Below are 19,370 nucleotides of genomic sequence, written 5' to 3'. Positions count from 1 at the left end.
ATACGTTCACGAATTTACGTTTCGTTGAAACATAAATTCGCCAACATGCAGTAGATCCATATATATATGGTTCCATTTCTAATGTATTTATATATATATATATATATATATATATATATATATATATATATATACATATATATATATATATATATATATATATGGTTCCACTTCTTTGATGTTTTAAAACTTGAAGTTTTGGTCTCGATGATCAGAACTTCGATGTTTTGAAATTTCGATGGATTGAAGGGGAACCATATATATATATATATATATATATATATATATATATATATATATATATTTTTTTTTTTTTTTTTTGATAGTGGTCATCAGCTGCTCCCAGTACCTCTTCTCAATCGCTGGGTCTACCCAGGTCTCATATCTTTCCTCAGACCTACTTTGACCATGTATAGGGCTGGCAGGGAGATTGAAGAATCATCGTGCTTGTGTTGAAGGAGTTTTTTTTTCCATTTTTCTATGCAAATGTGCCCCCGACAGTGTGCATTTCTCTCCTTTGCCACCTGAGGAGTATGCCTATCATGTCTGCACTGTCATCACCCAAGTCAATGTTTGAACTTAGGTTTCATGGGGCAAAGTCATGGCTTTGTCCCTCTATACCATGGGTGCAGGCATATCAACCACATCTTTTACTTTATAATTGCTTCACTTGTGCAATCTAAGTTGTCAGTCATAATGTTCATTCATGTCCTTTGTCTTATGTGCTTGATGGTATATTACCTGTTTTTTATTAAAAATGTGAATAAACTTGATTGAAAATGTGGGTGATTAGTATTTTAGTCAGTTCTTCCATGAAATAATTGTATACTTACTTAGCTCTTTTTCTGAACAGGTATACAGTGGGCCAAAGAGGCTGTCATCAGGCTTACCTTCATTTAAGGGGGAGACAGAACAGCAAGACAAATCATCAGTTAAATCTTTATTCACTGGTTTAAACCAGGCCTTTGATCAGCCTTCTGTGCAGGTATAGTATTTTTTTTTATTTTATATTGCTGATATTTTCTTTAAGCCTATACATTTATTAACACAGCTTCTGTATGCCTTTATTGACATAGATTTTGTAATGTTATTTTTATAGTGCACTTTCTGAAATGTCATCAGTATTTTTTCTTTAATTTGTTGGTTGACATCACTAAATATCAGTTATTTTTCCCTTTTTGCAGGTTGGAGGAGGACAGAAACATGACTTGCAGGAGAAGATGTATGATGCTGTTTCAGCCGCTTCATCCTGGCTAGACAATGTTGAGGATAACTTATATGTTGGCACGGCTGTATTACCTGATGAAGCTGAAACTCAGATTCAGAGCCAAGAGGTGAGTTTTATATCCTACTGTGATATTATTTGAAAGACGTTGTGACAGGAGTATCAGATGTGTAGCAGTCTCAAACATGTTCAAAATTATTTGCAACACTAATGCAGCAATGCGATGTTTATATGTTCTTTTTCCATAGCACTAATCCTCAGTAAGTGGAATAACTCTAGATATACAAAAACTATCTGTATGGAACAGTAGTAGCTCACTGTATTCATCATAATTATGATGATAATGTGCTACATTATTCACAACACATTGCGAACAGACCCATAAATGAGTATTATGCCATGCGTTATCTACACAGTCCAACAATGCAGGATTTGTAGCCCATGTAAAATAAAAGTGGTCCTAGAAACTGTAACTTTACTGGAAACTTAGACAAAGCAGCTACAGGATAAGTGTGGCTCTTTGTAGATACAAACTGTGACACGAATGTGCTGAGATTTAATTTGTGAAAGAAGAAACAGGGAGTCAAAAGGATTGGGGTTCCATATATCATGTATATGGAAACATCAGCAAGTTACTTTTGGAGCATGGTCACTTGGAAGCCAAACAGGACGTTAGCATGAAAGGCCAGCACTAAGAGCTACAGTGGTTTATGAACCCCCAAAACAAAACTGGATATATGAGAGCATCCTTCATCAGAGGGCAGTGAGAATGTCCATGTAACCAAGATGGTCCTCATCTGCATTATGTACTGGAGTTGTCATATCTGAAGTATGACAATTAGTGTATAAAATTTAAGAAGACAGCTGTCTGTGTGGATATATAACCTTTACTATTATCAGTGGTACAATGAGGATTTTTGAACATGTTCTTTTTTTTTCAGGAGATGCACTGCTATATGTGGTTGAAGGGGTTTCTGACTCTGAACCTGTGTAGATCCAGGAGTTTGAATTCATCATCCTTTATAAGTAAGAGAGAGATGTACAGTGGCTGCTGCTCCCTGCTTTGCAGTCATTGCTCAGCACAGTAGAGTTTCAAGTTATGTCACCTTGGCTGTGGGGCTTGTATGTTTGCATAATACTGTAATGGTAGGATCCAGCATATCTGCTGCTGCCACTGGCTAGATATTCCTGATACCACTTTCTATGGGGCATAACACAGCTTGGCTGTAACACTTTGTTGCTGTCACTATCTCCCACAGACCTGCTACTACTATGTATTTATTTATTGTTTCCAAAATGCCATACCCATGTTGAATGCCATCATTGGGCATAGGCTTGGCGAACCTAATGCTCACCCCCCAGCCATGAATTTGCATTGCTACCCCACTCACCTCCTTTAAGGGATTGTAACAGTGCACATCTGATTCAGCTCCATCTTCCTGTACAGGACTATTTGCATTACAAGGGATCCTCTTTAAAATATTACCAAAACTCTAGCTCTTTGACAAAAGCAATCATTCTTTGGCTACAGCCAGCTGACTCAGTTTTAGTAAGTGACTGTAGCCACTAGAAGAGGAGCTAGTTATGGATTGATAGGAGTGTCTGGAAAGTACTGGCTCACACACGCTAAGGGGAAGATGAAACTGAGGTGCTGCATCACTGTCTCCACCTGTTAGAAGGCATCAATATGGCAGTCTTCATCATGTCACAATAGTAATTTGAAAACAGTGATTCTCAGTCTAGTCGGGACAGAAGTGTGGAAGCATAGACCCTCACTAGGCATTGTTTACTCCTGCTGTGTCAGGACTGCTGGCAGCCATAAATGAGAGAGAAGGGTAAGAAGAAACACCCATTATTCCTAAACGATGGTTCTCACCCACACTGATGACTCATGGCTTCAAGGTCTCTTAGAAAAAAAATGACCACTGAAAGGAAGTGACTCCTCCTTTGGGAAGTTTTGGAATACTCTGCTTAGAAGGATAGAGAACACAAGTGTGTCAGTTGACTGATAAAGTATGCAAAATGGACCGCAGGCTAGAGCAAGAAAAATGCATTGTAAAAATTTAGCTACAGTTGTACTGCATTTAATTTAGTCTCAAATCACGAGCAACATTTTACAGGTGATGCAAGCAACATTTGCTGTCTGAATAGTGTAGTCTGAAGCCAGATAAAAAATAAAATATGTATGCCATACATAGTTTCCACCTTACTAAATACTAACTACAATGTTATTGTCTTTCTGTAGTTCATTTAAGTAAAACATTTCATACCATAATTGATAGACCATATGAGGTTTATTTTTCAACCTAGATGTTCCCCTACTTCTGGAACAAGCTTCCTGTCCATATCAAACACCGTAGCCCCCTTAATCAGTTTAGCTCTATCCTGGCTGAATTGATTGGTATCTACAAGTTTACTGCTAGTCAAACTGCTCACACCCTTATGCATAGTCCCAGGGAGCATGTAGCTGGAATTGTAGTGGTATGGCTTTGAATACTCTACTGAACTGATAGACTCGTATGCACCTACGACCCTACAAACATATTAGGTATACAAACTACAGTCTTTGCAATATTTTGCTAAAATCTTGTTCATAAGTTGCTGCATTGAGATTTGCTGCCTTGACAAGGACGGAGCCTTATTAAAACAGTCCTTGAAAAGTTAGGTTTAGATGTTTAAGACTAAGTGCTGTTAGACGTAGACCCTACTACAGCAGTCCTATGTTTCATTCCCACAGTTACATTTGCCTGTTGGTTGACTTTTACCAAGTCACTTAACTGCATATTTGATCCCAGGTCACTCATAAAAAGAGCCACTTGTTTTGTATTAGGCTTACCTGATAAATAAATTTAATTTGTTTTAATTGTCTCTTACATTATGAGACATGGAGGAACCTAAACAATTCATCTAAGTAGGAAGCTCTGTTTTACAAACACCTGTAAGTGACTTAAGTTAAAAGAAATTGTATTGGATTGGGTCTTGACTCCAACCAACAGGCTAATTATTGTAGCACCTACAATCACACAGGCTCCATGCCACTACTGTTCCCACATCTTCCCTTGTATTTATTTATTTACTGGAATCAGGTCTGCTGACGCTAAGTGGCTGCAGACTTAAAGTGGTGCTCCTGTGCTCCTTCATTAGCCTGTGTCACAGCTTGATAATAGCCTATATTTTCATTTACTCCACTGTTTACTTGATCGTGGAGTTACTGAGCCCCTTTCTTCCTCCCACTCTCATGAAAAGATTAAAATATTTCTTGCTGTATTTGTTGTACTAGTGTTAAACTTCATTGAGGACAATTACTGCATTTGTTATCTTTTTTAGATTGCAATCGCCTGCTGGGCATTGCTTCCTTGGCCTGTGCTACCTCTTTTTGCATTTTCTATTCTATGCCTATGCTGCCTTATGAGAAGGTAACAGGGAAAGCTGAACATTTTTAAAATGAAGGTTATAGATAAGTATGAACATCTGGGGGGAAACAAAAGCTACAGAAAAAGAGAGAGGCATAGAAAAAAGCATAGGAAGTCTTCATATAACACATTTAACTAAGAGTTGTAGAACATTTTTCTGGTTTGTAGTAGGGGCAGGCACTGGTGCCAAAAGGCCGAAGCCTGATTTTCTCCACTGGCTGGTGATCAGATTTTTTTCTCCCATTATGCAGGTTGATTTCCATTCTGTTTTCCTGCCTTTTCAGATGCTTCACTTCTTCAAATGAGGGTTGAAAGAAATGTAGAAGTACAGGGGGTAGCTACTATTTTTTTATTGTTAACTTTGCAAATGGCATTAAATGGTAGTAAACTGCTAATAAAAGCCTCCTTCATCACTGGATTTCAGTCTTCTGCTTTCAGGTGTGGTTCTAATTTTGACTAATGTGAGCAAACCTGACATTTACTTCTGATAGTGTAGCTGTTCTGGACTGGAAGAGACATCTAAGGGATGGAAATTATGTGTACAGATACCCAATATCAGTTTACTTGGCTGTATGGTGTATGATACCCAGTTGTGCATTCCCTTGTTAGAGCTCACTTGGATGACTAGAAAGTGAGCATTTCCCCACAGACACTTGACTCTGTTCAACCTTTTTAGCTTTTCACAGAGTTTGGAATATGTTTCCGCTTTGAAAGCAAAGACAGGCTTTGGTGACTCACTTCTAGCTATCCATTTTCATAGGGTCATAGTTGTTTACTAAACTAACAACCACAAGGGCCTTTTTAAGTCTACAGATGCATCCCAAATCTGTAACAAGTTCTGGTACACTTGATAAGTGTAACCGGGGGCTTGAGAAATGAAAAATTTACAAGCAGGAGCCTGGGAGATGAACCATTTACAGGCTGACTGTGTCCATTAGAGACATAGGTGCCAAACTAGGGAGGAATTTCCTGTTCCCCATCCAACTGTCCAAGTTACAATTGAATTGGTTTAGGCAGGAAATCTGTTTCACATGGATGGGGAGCCTGTTCTGGAAAAGGGGTAGCTTCTGGGATACATACTTGTCTGTCCAGCAGGTCTTATTTATATCACAGGCAAGGCTTAAGTCTGTAGAATGGGAAATTCTAGTGCTGCTTGTTTTGCGGGTATGCAGGAGTCCATCAAAATGGGGTCTGACTGAGAGTAAGATATTTGACTTATCTTCTATTGATAGGGGAGTCTGTATACCTTTAGTTAAGTAGTGCCAATAGGATACGTTAGGAGCTGTCCTATAAGCAATTAATACATTATATAAGTATGATCACACGTTTTTTGTATTAGTGTTGTTATACATAATTTCAAACAACCAAGATAAAAATTTAGGGGTACTTTTAAATGATGAATTGTTTACTATTCTACATAGATCCTTAGAATATGTTAAAACACTCTGCAACATTAGCCAGTCATTAGGTGTTAATCCATAGGCTGAGATTAAATGTGTTTCCAAGACTTGTTTTTTTATACAATGAAACCAGCATATTAAGTTCTTATTTCTCCATGAAGTAAAAATCTTTTTATGTACTTTATCAGAGAAATTTCTTGTAATACTGAATGGAGTTAATAATGCAAACCAAAGTTTTATATCTATATTCATATTGACAGATTTCCTAAAGACGTAAAAAATATGGTTTATTAGGCTTAATTTGGTTGGTTTTGCTATATTATATTGTAGATTTATACTCAAATAGTACCACATTCTATTATCTTAATCTGTATCTATAAGATTTTTTGCTAAAGCATTTTCATTCCTTAATATTATGGAATGTAAACATTTCCAATTAGAAGAATATTTAGGATTTACACAATCTATCGCAATTTTAAGTGTAGAAGCCCTTATGTATATTTCAGTGTCTGGAAATTTTAACCCCCCCTTGTTCCCAATCTCTAATATGATGAGAATATGCCACTCTGTTTTTCTTTGGATACCATAAGAACTTTAAGAATATTGATGTAATTTCTTTCTTCTTCTTCTTCTTCTTCTTCTTCTTCTTCTTTCGGCTTTTTCCCTGTTAGGGGTCGCCACAGCGGATCACCTGTCCGCTCATGATTGGCAGTGGAGTTTTACGGTGTCGAGCAACTGACTGTGACATTCCCCTTACTCAGCCTGGTGAGAGGGACATCAGTGTGTCTCACAATGGAGTCTCCAATGACCAGAATGTTGGATTGTGTGGTGGCTTGTCTCATGGACTTAGAAGTAGAGACTCCATGAGATGTGGGTGTATTTGTTCATGTTAGTGTTGTTTTGAAAGAGTGCATTTCAGGCTGCTGAGGGTATTTGTTATGTGCAGTTCATCTAGGAGGTCTTTGGGGTTTAGAAATGTTCATTTAAGTGCCTCAGTATATTTGAGTCTGTGTGTCTCCTTTGTGTGTGATGGGTGCTGCATGTGTACTACTGACTTCTTATTGACATTTGGAGTGATTTTATGTGATAGCTTTGTCTCCAGTGACATTGTATAAATACATCTCTCACATACCAGAGCAGTTTGTTTAAGAATTAACTGGTTGTCAGTAAACATGAGGCAATTTCTGCATTGCCTCAGGATGCCCATATCCATCAAGCTGGTAATGGAGATAGTGGGAAAGTTCATATCCATGGCAACAGACTGTTTTTTATTGATCTGACAGTTGGAGTAAGAATATAAAGCAATGTCAGGAGTATCTGATTTGCAACCCTGGGGGCAGAGCTTGTCAGTAGAAATAGTCATCCTATGTGCCACTAGGTATTGGTGAAATTTTAGTTGTGCTTTTACAGGAACAATGTCACTCAAGGTGTCTGCGTCTATGCAGGGCACTGCCAAACACTTGAGGGGAAACTAATAAGTAGACCCTGATGAATTATGGACAAATCAAGCAGTACTTACTGAAAAGAAGGAATTGGCTTGTCATGAATGATGGAAAAAGGGAAGTCACATGAATGGCTACTGCCTTGCTACTGCTAGTGCTGGTCCCACCACAGCTTCATTCTGCTGAGATACAATGTCTCTTTGCTTCTTCTTTCACCATAAGTAAAACATTAGCACCAATCCTAAGATATGAAGCAGGCCACAGCCTGTTTGGTGATCCACAGATGATGCAAGGGTCTGTAATCTTGTTGTAGCTTTTGATGCCTTGAATAGCAACCAGACCAGTCAGGAACATCAAGCACACACAGACAGATAGGTGTATGTATACCCCGTCTGCATTGACTTTCAAGGCTATCAGTTGGGAGATTTATATGGTTATGTACCTAGAAGGATATTCTTAAGCAAAATTAAGATGTTATATCAGATTTTAAACATGAGACTTTTATAGAGAAGATAATTTAATCTCTTCCAGAAAGTCAACAGGATTAACCTGGACATTGTAACAAAGTGGATGCAAGTTGGAAGACATGCTTGGCTTAGCAGTTACCCTTTTCCAGAGAATGCCAGAAGATAGCTTTTCGGTGCCCCTGAATTTCTTGCTTTCTGTTAGGGGTACAATCAAAACATGTCTTGAAAGACTTGCTAAAGAAGTAGAACATCACTCTGACAGTCAAGTAAATGTTTAACTCCCCACTTCTCAGATACAGTAGAATCTTTCCTTTTATGTCCTAGCCTTATAAAGGAAGAAGGTTGGAAGCATAGACAGCAACACAAATAGTAGCAGAACTTCACCCTCATAAATAGCTCCTTTTCAGGTAACAGTGCACTGGAGTGTACTTCTCTGAAATCAGATGCACCCTGCATTCCCTGATTAACCTGATAGTTTTCCCATTTTACAACACAGAGATTCAGAATTATCACAAACAACTGGGTAAGGGCAACAGTGTCAAGAAAGTACACAATGTAGTTTGCAGCATAGTCTGTCCAAGGCCCAGTTAAAATGTACTAGACATCAGATTCATCTGGTATTGACTTAAGTAAAGTAATTATTGGATAAATGGAGAATAGAATCAGTAAATTATTTTTTCTCCGCAATTTAATTGGAACCACAAAAGACATATCTCTTCATGTGTTTTAGATCTTACAAACTTAAGCCACTAAAAATCATCAGATTGCAACTTCAAATTTAATTTCCTCCGGTAATGCAAAATCTTGTCTTTGTTATAGTATGCATTCGAACTATATTTTTGCTATCCAGTTTTTACAGAATTGACAGTTTCTGAAAATTTTTTTTTGAGGGGGGGACTCCAACCTACAGTGCAGAGCCTTGCCTTACTATTTGCTTTGGTTCAAATCATCTTATTGAGCTCTCAAAAGTGTTGTCTTCTTCAAAATATTTGGCATTTTCAGACTCTGGATAGCAGTCAGGAAAAAATCTGATTTTTCCCCATCCTACAAGAAGAGATTTGGGGAGCTATTCTGGAGAGCTCTTCTTTATGATTTTTATGTCCTAGGGCAGGCTACAGAATATGACAAATGAGTTTTTTGTAGTTGTCCAAAGAAAAATGTCTAACTTTACAGACTTTTCTCAAACCTCTCAGTGACATGTCTCCCTCAATACTTATGATGTATTTTATAAGCCTATAAATAAAATAATCCAACATTATCTCAGGAAATTGTTGCAGTCACAATATTCAGTCCCTGATGTGTGTTCCTTCCTTCATTCCTACTCTAATCAAGGAATTCATTTTGTGACACATTCAGATATAAAGAAGTTTCACTTTTGTTCGTCAATCTCTGAATCATAAAATGGAAAGAAAATTACCTTAAGAGATATAAATGAGACCTACCCTCTTCCACTCCAACAGATTCTCACTGGATGAAATTTACATCTGAGGAAGCCTTCAAAAAGAAACAGTGTTTATTTTCTTTTTGTTAGTTCAATCTTCTGGGATTCAGATATTTTGGCTCAGCCATGTAAAATTCAGTCATGTTGGCATTCTATAATTTGAAAGGGACCCATATATACATACATATATCCTCTCTCTGTATATATATATATATATATATATATATATATATATATTTATATATATATATACCTCTCTATATATATATATATATATATATATATATATATATATATATATATATATATATAGATGTATGCATAACTCTCTCTCTCTCTCTCTCTATATATATATATATATATATATATATAGCTATAAACACATATTGATAACAGAGAATTTTTTCATCGACAACTTGTTGAACCCAAAGAGAAGTCTGCACACCAGATTGAAAATCAGCTAATCGAACATGTTCGCTTTGCTCCTGTGTAAGATCATGATACAGGGAGATAATTTGTTATGTGCAATTATCAGGGGTATGGGGGTACAGTGCCCTGAAAAAAATAAGAGTTTAGTATTGTTTTTTGTGTTTTCAACAGGGTGATTTTGAACAGGTGTGATGAATTTGTTAAAGTTCAGTATGTTGCTTTTTCGATAAACTTTCCAGGGTTGAGTTTTGAGGAATGGCCTGTTCAACACTCACAGTGATGATTTTTCATTTGAAATTACGTGCAAATTCAATTTAAAGCCAGAAGTTAAACACACTGCAGTTCTTGAGGTAACTAGAGAAGAATGCCATATTGGCAAAATTTAATAAATGCTTAAATATTGTGATGTTATAAGCATGAATTTAATTTTTGTAAGCATGACTCCATGATTGCACCTATTTTTTTTCAGATCGTTAGGAAAGAACAGCCATTCATTTTTCTTAATTGTAGCCAATGTGCCCAGATTAGTGTAGAGCATTTCAGAAGATAGAGCTTTTTGTTATTATTGTTGTGTTTTTCTTCAGTTATAATGCAGATTTTGGTTGTTCTGCATTTAAACATGAAATCTTTAGTTATCCTTTTTGCCCTTATACCTATGGAAGGTTACAAGAATGCCAGTCAGTTTAGAAGAGAAGGGTTTGTGATTGTTATAAAAGTTTACCACACTAAAGATTTTATATTTTATTATTTGTACTAGGTGCTGGATAAAGACATTAAAGAAGTTGCAGAAGAAGTTGACAAGAACAAAGATGTCTTCTTTGAAACTGCACAAGTGAGTGGTGAAAACTTGAATACCATAAATGAAACAGTATGCTGCCTGCAAGAGCGATTACAGCTAGTAGAATCTGCAGTGAACCAGCGGTGCCAGCAAATGAAGGAGAGACTCCAAAGTTTGAAGAATTTTCAGGTAGGCCAATGCTTGATGCATTTTTGGTTTGTGCTGGAATTATTATAATTCTGTTAGAAGTTACTACTTGTAGTTTCCCTTTAACAGTTATATATAAAGTGATTAAATATACTGTTAAATCTCATCCCAATTAGCTATATTTCTGCTTAGTGCTTTCCTAACATTGAAAGAAAACATAAACTGCCAAAGACTGCACATTTACATGTAAGGTTAATCTAAATGTGCACTTTGTGTTCCAAAGTGTATTCATAGGTTCATAGGTAGGTACTAGGTTATTGGCCCTAGGGCCTATATAAGCCTAGCCAAAAAGGTGCCCTGGCTTTCGCCACCCAAGAAAAGTATTTTCCTGTGCCCTTGTCAAGCAGAGCCACAGAAGTGATCCCCGGGGTGAATTTCCTATCTCCTATCCAGTCATCAAGATTTTTCTTGAAGAGTGCTAATGAGGAGCTTTGTTTGATATAGATAGGTAGTTTGTTCCAGAGTATGGAAAGTCTCTGGGACAGGAATCTATCCCTCCAGCATGTTCTGTTTATTGTTGTGACAAGGTTTAGGTCCCTAGAGTGTGTAGATCAGAGGGATTGGGATTTCTTTAAGTAGAGCATGTCCAACAGCTCTGGGTTTGACATAGCTTTGCATGTTAGGCAGAGATCACCTCTGAGTAGATATGTGACGGAGCAAAGCTGGAGTTTTTTGAGATGGTCTACGTAGGGCATCTGTTTGAGGTCAGTAATCCTCTTTGTGAGGTATTTCTGCTGCCTTTCCAGTTGTTGTAGATGTCTTGTGAGTTACATACCAAAACTGGCGCTGTATTCTATAATGGGTCTAATGAGTAGAGGGGAACAATGACCTCTTTTTTCCTGGATGAGAAATCTTTTGTGATGAGGTGTGCCACATAGAAGGATTTCCTGACTACTGTGGTGATGTGATTATCAAAGGAGAGACTACTGTCCACCTGAAGGTCTCTTATCACACTTTCAGTGTTAAGTAGACTATCGCCTATGTGGTAGTTCATGGGTACAGAGTTTTTACCAGAACGGATGACAATGCACTTTTTGGCATTGAGCTTGAGGCCATGGCTTTGACACCAGGCATCTGTCTCAGTGAAGCCCTTTTGTAGGATGTCCACATCGTTAGGAGTTTCTATTATGGCTCCTAGTTTGAAGTCATCTGTGAACTTAGTTAGCCTAAGACCTTCTGTGTTAGCCTGTACTTCAGAGAAGTAGATACCAAACAGGAGAGGACCCAGGACTGAACCCTGTGGTACTCCACTTGTCACTGGTCTGAAGTCGGATTTGGAGTCTGCTACTTTCACAGTGTGGGTTCTGTCAGTGAGCCAGTTGGCAACCCATCTTGTGACATAGGGATTTATACCTAGTTTAGTGAGTTTATCTATAAATTCCAGTGTGGAGGATGGTGTTGAAAGCCTTGGCGAGATCTAGATAGGCTGTGTGAAGCACGTTACCCACATCTACGGCTTTGGTGACTGCTTCAAAGAAGTCTATCAGGTTTAGGAGACATGATCTACCTTTCACAAACCTGAACTGGGTGGGGACCAGAGTTTGGAGATTACCAATGTCATTGTTTATAAGTTCCATGATGATACGTTCCATAGCCTTGAAGACCAGGCTCATCAGGCTAATGGGGCAGTAGTTCCTGGGGTCTGTGGTGGCTCCCTCTTTGTGGAGTGGGATGACCATTGCTGTGCGTCGTTCACTGGGCACAAAGCCTGAGGTAAGGCTATGACTGAACATGGTACTTAGGTGAGGTGCCAGTTCGTTCTGTAGTTTGTGTAGAATGCAGCCTGGGATGTTGTCAGGTCCCATGGATAATGTGTTCTTGGCTTTGGGGAGTGTGGTTTTTACCTGTGCAACCATGATTACAGGAACTTTGCATACGTCCGGTATAGAGATGGGCCTTTTTAGGGGGTGAGAGGGGGTTAAAGTTAGCACTGCACCTGTCTGCCAGGATATTGGCAATATCAGTTGGTTCTGTATATTTAGTGCCATTGTGCTGTAACTCAGAGCAGATCTGAGTGTTGCCATTGAGATTCTTGACATAGCTATAGAATGCTTTGTGGTTGTCTTTAGAATCAGTGGGGATTTTGTTTTCATAACTAGCTTTGGAGGATTTTATGAGGGGATCTCAGCTTATTACTGAGGCTGACCAGAGAGTTCCTCCAATCATGGGATTTTACTCTTTTTTGCAACAGTTTCTTTCTTCTGTTGTAAAGTTTGTTTATGCCAGGGGACCACCAGATTGGCTTCCTTTTCTTGGAGGACAGCATCTTGGTTCTGTTAAGAATTGTACGATCCATGCACTCATGTAAGTGCTCATAAAGTGCATTTGTGTAGGATTCAGCAGTCATACCTCTATTGTCCATCTGCATGGGTGTTGTGAAGTTTGCCACTTCTGTCTTAAGAAGTGTGAAGTTGGCTTTGGAGAAATTTTTTATGGTGGTTTCCTTAATGGGGGTGGGGGCGGGATGTGGATTTCTAGGGTGATTAGCTTGTGGTCGGATCTGACCAACGAGGAACTGACGTCTGGTGTAGAACACCAGTTGCCCATGTGGTGAATGACCAGGTCTAGGATATTGCTACCCCTGGTGGGGGTGTGGATAAGTTAATCCAAGACGTTGGAATTTATGAACTCCAGAAAACGTTGAGCAAAAGATTTGGTACATGAGTAGTTTTCCCAGTTAATGGTGGGGTAGTTGAAATCGCCCATTATTATGGTGCTAGGTTCTACCTTAATATTTTCCAGTGTATCAAGAAATGAGGAGTGGGAATCCTGGGGCATGGTGGGTTATCTGTAGCAAGCTACAGTTTAGATTGCGGTCTTGCCCAGAGTTAGTTGCACTTGGATAATCTCGGATGCATTATGCTGAGCAACTAGCCTGGAGGTGTGGATAGCTTTAATGAATATGGACACGCCTCCACCTTTAGTTTTTGGTCCAGGTTAGGTGGCCGAAAGGTGTGGTATGAATTATAGCCTGGTAATGTAGGGGTGCTCTCTGGAGCTTTGAACCAGGTCTCTGTCACTGCACAGATGCTGATGTTCTCCATTTTAAGGGGTGCCTCGAGTGAGTGCATTTTGAGGTTTAGACTTCTTGCATTGAGTAGCATTACCTTCAGATTTTGCTTTCTTGTACCTGTTATTGTGGTGAATTTGTCATTTGAACCTTGCCTAAAAAAGGCGCAATAGGGGTGGCAAGAGCCTTAGCCAGTATCCGGAATCCCAAGGGCGACAGGTGCAGGCCATCTCTGGCAAATCATGGTCTGTCGATCATGTCATCCCAGGCAGACAAATACTGGATCCCATTAGAATGACACCAGAAGCTTAGCCAATTGTTGAAGTCAATAATTTTGTCCTTGTACTGTGGTATCATTCTGGGTGATGGCAGGATGCTACTCAGGGCTAGAGTCATACCTGCCTGGGCTACAAGATCAGACAGCTCCTCCATGTCTCTTTTCATATAGTCCAGGGAGGTACGTCTCAGGTCATTCACACCAACATGGACATGACAGAGTCATATTTGTACTTGTTGTGGAGTGACCTGAGTGTGTGCATTATGTGGCGGATCATGGCACCCAACAGGCAGCTGACAGTAACTTTCTCATTGTTTAGCTTGGTGAGTGGAACATCAGTTTGCCTGACTATAGAGTCACCTATGACTAGAGTGTTGAGTATGTTGTTATGCCTTATCGGCTGTGGTTGAGTGGCACACTGAGTTTGTGGGCTTTGTGTCTTTTGGTTTGTGTTGGGGTGGTGGAGGTTGCTTGCGTTTCTGCTTTGGAGGTCCCTGTTGCTTGGGCAGATTTTTATTGAGAGACTCCATGAATGTAGGTGTCTGTTTTGTGTTTCTATGTGTGTGTTTTGGTGGTGTAGATTTTGAGGGACTATGTGATGAGTGTGGTGTGGTGCAAGTGTTTACTTTCTCCTCTTGACTGTCTAGTCCAGTCTTGGATGAAGAGAGTTTTGCTTCTAGTTTGACTATATAAGTGCATCTCTCTCATCAATGATAAAGTCTCCAAATAGTTGGAGACGAAAGCGCTTGATTTACTGGATGTATCTGATTTATTTTTATTTGTTAAATTAAAGTTCTCTTTTTTTAGGTTCATAGGTTCATAGATTAGTACTAGGCTAACTGCCCTTGCGAGCCATTTTAAGCCTAGCCAATTATCCCCTGTGAGATTCAAACCCTGTACCTTGTGTTTGTAAGGCAAACACCTTAACCATTAGGCCACCCTCCCAACCAAGCACTTCTTAGTTGCTTATTTGGAATTTTTTATCTTTCTTCATCTCGTTGCAACCAAGGCCGTTTTTTTGGATTACATTAGGCAATTGCTGCATTGCCCCAAGATGCCCAGATTCATCAGGTAGACAGGAGAAAACACTGGGAGCTGACCCATCGACATGCCTGGATAGGTGCTTAATTATTAAGTACTAAAAACTGTTTTCCTCTAGACAAGTGAGGAAAGTTGAGTGCTGTAGTAATTTGTAGCTTATTTAGTGCTTACAACGAGTTCTGAACAAGTGCTGAGCTCAAAGAATCAGATTTGATTGCTAAAACTAAAACTGGCTAGTTCTAAGGGAAAATACAAAGAGCAGACTTTATGGCATAGCTACCTAGTGCTTACCACTCCCACTGATAAGCTAGAAGGCTTCCCTCCAACACAGAGAGGCTTGGGATCTCAGAAACTTAAAAACAGCAAATCTGTATCTGGACTAGACTACTTACAGGAAAGGCAAGAAACAAGCTTAGAATTGTTTATTTTTTTGTAAAGTGGAAAGGAAAGAAGATGGAGCAGAAGATAATTCAAGGTTAAGAAACTAAGTGGGTTGGCCTACTCAGATGTTCTCCTTGTATTAGATAGAATAAGGTAATGACACTAGACTGGAAGGAGTGTCCCAGATCAAATTTACAGTAGGGGTGGGCAACTGCAAAGCCACTAAGTATAAGAACAGGATACCAGTAGGGAAGGAGAGTGGGAAACAAAAATCAGAACAAACAAACCCAAGCAGATGCTTAACAATTGTAGAAAATTTCCAGTTAATACCTCACACACAGTGAAACTAGCTAGAAAAGTATGCAGCAGACAATAAAAGTGCTATAAATAATTTGTAAAAATAAGCAAATAACAAGATACTTAATGTTATATATCACAGATCAGTTTGCTCAGTGCCCTTCCTCCGATTAGCTCAGTGTGAAAAGGCAGAAACACTCACAGGTTATCATCTAAAGTAATAAAGCTGAAACCTGAAACAACTTTAAAAAAAGCTTGAAAGAACCAGTGATGTGCTTACTCCAAGCTGTAGTCCAGGTAACCCAATCAGCCAATGACCATAAACACTTCCCTCTCACTGAAATGTTAAACAGGCTTTGGCTAAACTAAGATGGCCTGGAACATGTGCTCAGACACACAGCCTCTACCAACAAACAACTAGGCCCAAAACACAAGCCTGAATGTGGACAATGCTACAACTATCCACACTACTTAGGTAGAAAAAAACTGCAGAATGTTTAAACAGATAAAGGAGCAAGGAGACTCTAGAGAATGCTTTTAACTGCAAACAATTAATTTATTTTATTTTACTTTATATTTATTTACCAGAGTAGTGCACTGATCAGTATCGTTGAATTTCAGACTCAGCCAGGGTGAAATACAGAATATTTCACAAACAAAAATTTAGACATTTAAGCAATAACAGTATAGTTCTGACTAATTACATAGAAAAAGCTGAGTGTACACATTGTAGTGAACAAGCACAGTGCAATGTACAATCAAGCAGAGTGTAATGTACAATATATGCATTCCTTTGTTAAGAGGGTTAATCTTCATTAAATTTTGAGAGAGGAGAAGAGACTCAGAAAGGAGATAGGTTAGGTAATATGTCCTGTGTTGATACAGGACCATTTGGATTGAATGAAGAAATGCTTCTTGAGTTGCATTCTGAATTTGGTATAAGTGATGATTTCTTTAATGTTGATGGGGAGAGCTTGCCAAAGAGTAGGTGCCTGAGAGGAGAAAGCACGTGCAGAGCTGTGAAATTTGGTTCTAGGGGTAATGGGAGTTGGTGTGGCTTGTAAGTAGTGAAACAGGGTGTATGAGGAGGTTTCTTCATGCGTCTAGATGCAAGGGGAGTAAATGTGTGTGTAGTTGGAGTAGTTTGTAACATTGGGATCCTAAATGTAGGTTACATCTTTGTTTTATGGATAGCTATTTGGCTTTTTTCTGGGGTGATACAGTGATGCTTGCAGAGAGGTGAATTTGGAATGAATTGGCAGATGCTTTTAGAAATAGTCTAGAGTGTGGCAATGTTTTTCTTGGAGACAGAAGTACAAATTTGGAGCCCGTATTCAAGCTGAGAAAGGCGAACTCCTTTGTCAGTGGCTGCTCTGGCTGGTTGGGATAGAAAAGGGGAGAGCTTTTTGGCCCAGAAAAGGAGGGATTTTATTTTGGCTCTCACTTTGTCTGTATGGAAATGGAAGCATTGTGACTGATCAAGCATAATCCTATGTATTTGAAGGTGGACATTATGAGCCATTGCTAACATGTTCCAAGCACCATCCTGTTGCCACATGTTTGATTGTTTCAGTCTCTCCTAACCCATTGCATCCCCTCTAAACAAGCCACTTCATTAGTCACAGGTCTTAGGTAAATCCTGAAAGGATGTAACTATGCATAGTACGCTTGCTTAGTTAAATGAATAAAACAATGTAAAGCTATATGAGCCTCTGTTTCTGCAGACTGGAAACACAACCTTACTTTGCAGAAGTCAGCCGTGATGCAACTTATGAACTTACAGTACAGTTCTGTTGGGATTGCACAGTGTATAATTTGTTATCTGGCACATTTTCATGTGCTATACTTCTCAGTCTCTAAGTGCACAAAATCGTGACAAATCAAAACTAATGGGGACACCAAGGCCCAAAATCAGGGATAGGTTTCAGTTATTAGTCTTATAATCTTAAGAGTTGATAGAATAAGATGTTTTGCATTAACCTGAATTTTCTGAAGAATTTACAGTCTGAAGCTCAAATGCATGCAATCATTTAGTGACTTCATTCCTTAATGACCTGCCAGAATGCCACAAATTTTATGAGGAGCAGTCCAAAAATATGTGGCAAAAATCTGAACATTCTGAAAAAAATGAACAGTTGGGAAGTAAGCTATGTACAGTTTAACAAACTGCTAACAACTTGGAAATTTCATGACATGCTGGCTCCAGAATTTCAGCAAGTTCATCATCTAGGATGTATCTTTGTGAACTGTAGAGGTGCCAGAGTGCACTTCTATTCGAAGACTTCTCCTTGAGTTGTATGAAACTATCTTCCCGTTATCAACTCATTTAAGTCTTTGCCTCCACATAAGTTCTGAAAAAATATTCTCTTACTTTATACTTAAGAATAATGTTTGCTTCCTGAAGGTTACGGCAAAACTATGTCATAAAATTGTAGTACAAATTAGTGTTCATATTTCTGAAACTCAACATTCTACTAAAAAGTACAGTGACAACATTTATTGAGTTCCAAATCACAAGCTGGATTTTAAAAGTCACAAATACACAACATAACTTATTTTTTAAGTTTATTGAAACAATATAATACTTTGGTAACCTTTCCAGCTGGATCCATTCTATCAACAGCATTTTTATACAGACCAGGAAAATCTTCTCTTTCTTGGTTGCTGAGATTTTTACACAAATGTGAACTGCATGACCACTTGCTTAATTAAGTATATGAGCATCATTTAATATATTTCTGGCTGTATCAATAGATAACAAAGTATCAGTGATAGGTGTACATCATGTAAGCTGTATTTTAATAGCTTTCGGTAGCTTGTATGCAATGTGATGTTGCAACAGTTTACTGTAAAATGAACATAAGATAATACTGCATACTTTAAAAATATGGTTGCCATGAGCACATAGAGATATAGTTTTATGAAAGTATTTGTAAAATGATTAATGGCAGTGCCTATCAAGGGCAGCCTGTAATGACTACAACTGGGTAGCAATATGAAATGTAAAACTTAGGTAATTGTGAAAGTGCATATTGAGCAAAACGTAGTATTTCCTAATTCAACCATTAATTTTATATCATCATTGCAAAGCTTAGAAGGGCTAATACTTTGCAAAGTAAAGACTGAAGGTAACAGGTATTACAAGGCAAATTGTAGCATGTTATTGTTCTGATCTCATATTGTTCACTTGTAGTCAATAGTCAACTGACCTATCAGGCAATAGACAACTGACCTATCAGGCAATAGTAAATGTCTAAATGCATCATTTAACTGTTCTTAAGAAACACCAGGAGACTTCCCTTGGGCTGAATGAGTTTAAGGAGGGTCTGGTAAATGGATGTACCAAAATGTGTGTCAGAGGTAGTAAAAATTATTGGATACATGATGCAGAGTATACTTTGTAAACACAATTTCAGAACTTTGGCAGGTTTTGTTTGGTCGTTATTTAAGGGGAAAAAGAAAGTTGAACTAAGCCAGAGAGACAGAAAGGAAAGGGGGAGAAACTATATAACTGTCCTGCATTATATTATTCCTCACTTTATCTTAAAACTAGCAATAACAG

At 38.5% G+C, this 19,370-nt stretch overlaps 1 protein-coding gene across 3 annotated transcripts in view; it reads left to right on the top strand.

Moving 5' to 3' along the window:
- The window catches only part of SYNE1 (spectrin repeat containing nuclear envelope protein 1), a 2,173,401-nt gene that overhangs the window by 1,017,904 nt on the left and 1,136,127 nt on the right, over window positions 1–19,370 (top strand). For all 3 annotated transcript variants that reach the window (XM_044089035.1, XM_044089189.1, XM_044089105.1), the window contains 3 exons: window positions 854–985; window positions 1,185–1,334; window positions 10,575–10,784. In XM_044089035.1, coding sequence (XP_043944970.1) covers window positions 854–985; window positions 1,185–1,334; window positions 10,575–10,784 — 492 coding nt within the window. The remainder of the gene's footprint in view (window positions 1–853; window positions 986–1,184; window positions 1,335–10,574; window positions 10,785–19,370) is intronic.

The sequence above is a fragment of the Protopterus annectens genome, chromosome 1.part0, assembly GCF_019279795.1.
Source record: "Protopterus annectens isolate FY-2018-M chromosome 1.part0, PAN1.0, whole genome shotgun sequence".
NCBI lineage: Eukaryota > Metazoa > Chordata > Ceratodontiformes > Protopteridae > Protopterus > Protopterus annectens.
This window is presented reverse-complemented; position numbering and strand designations above follow the sequence as displayed.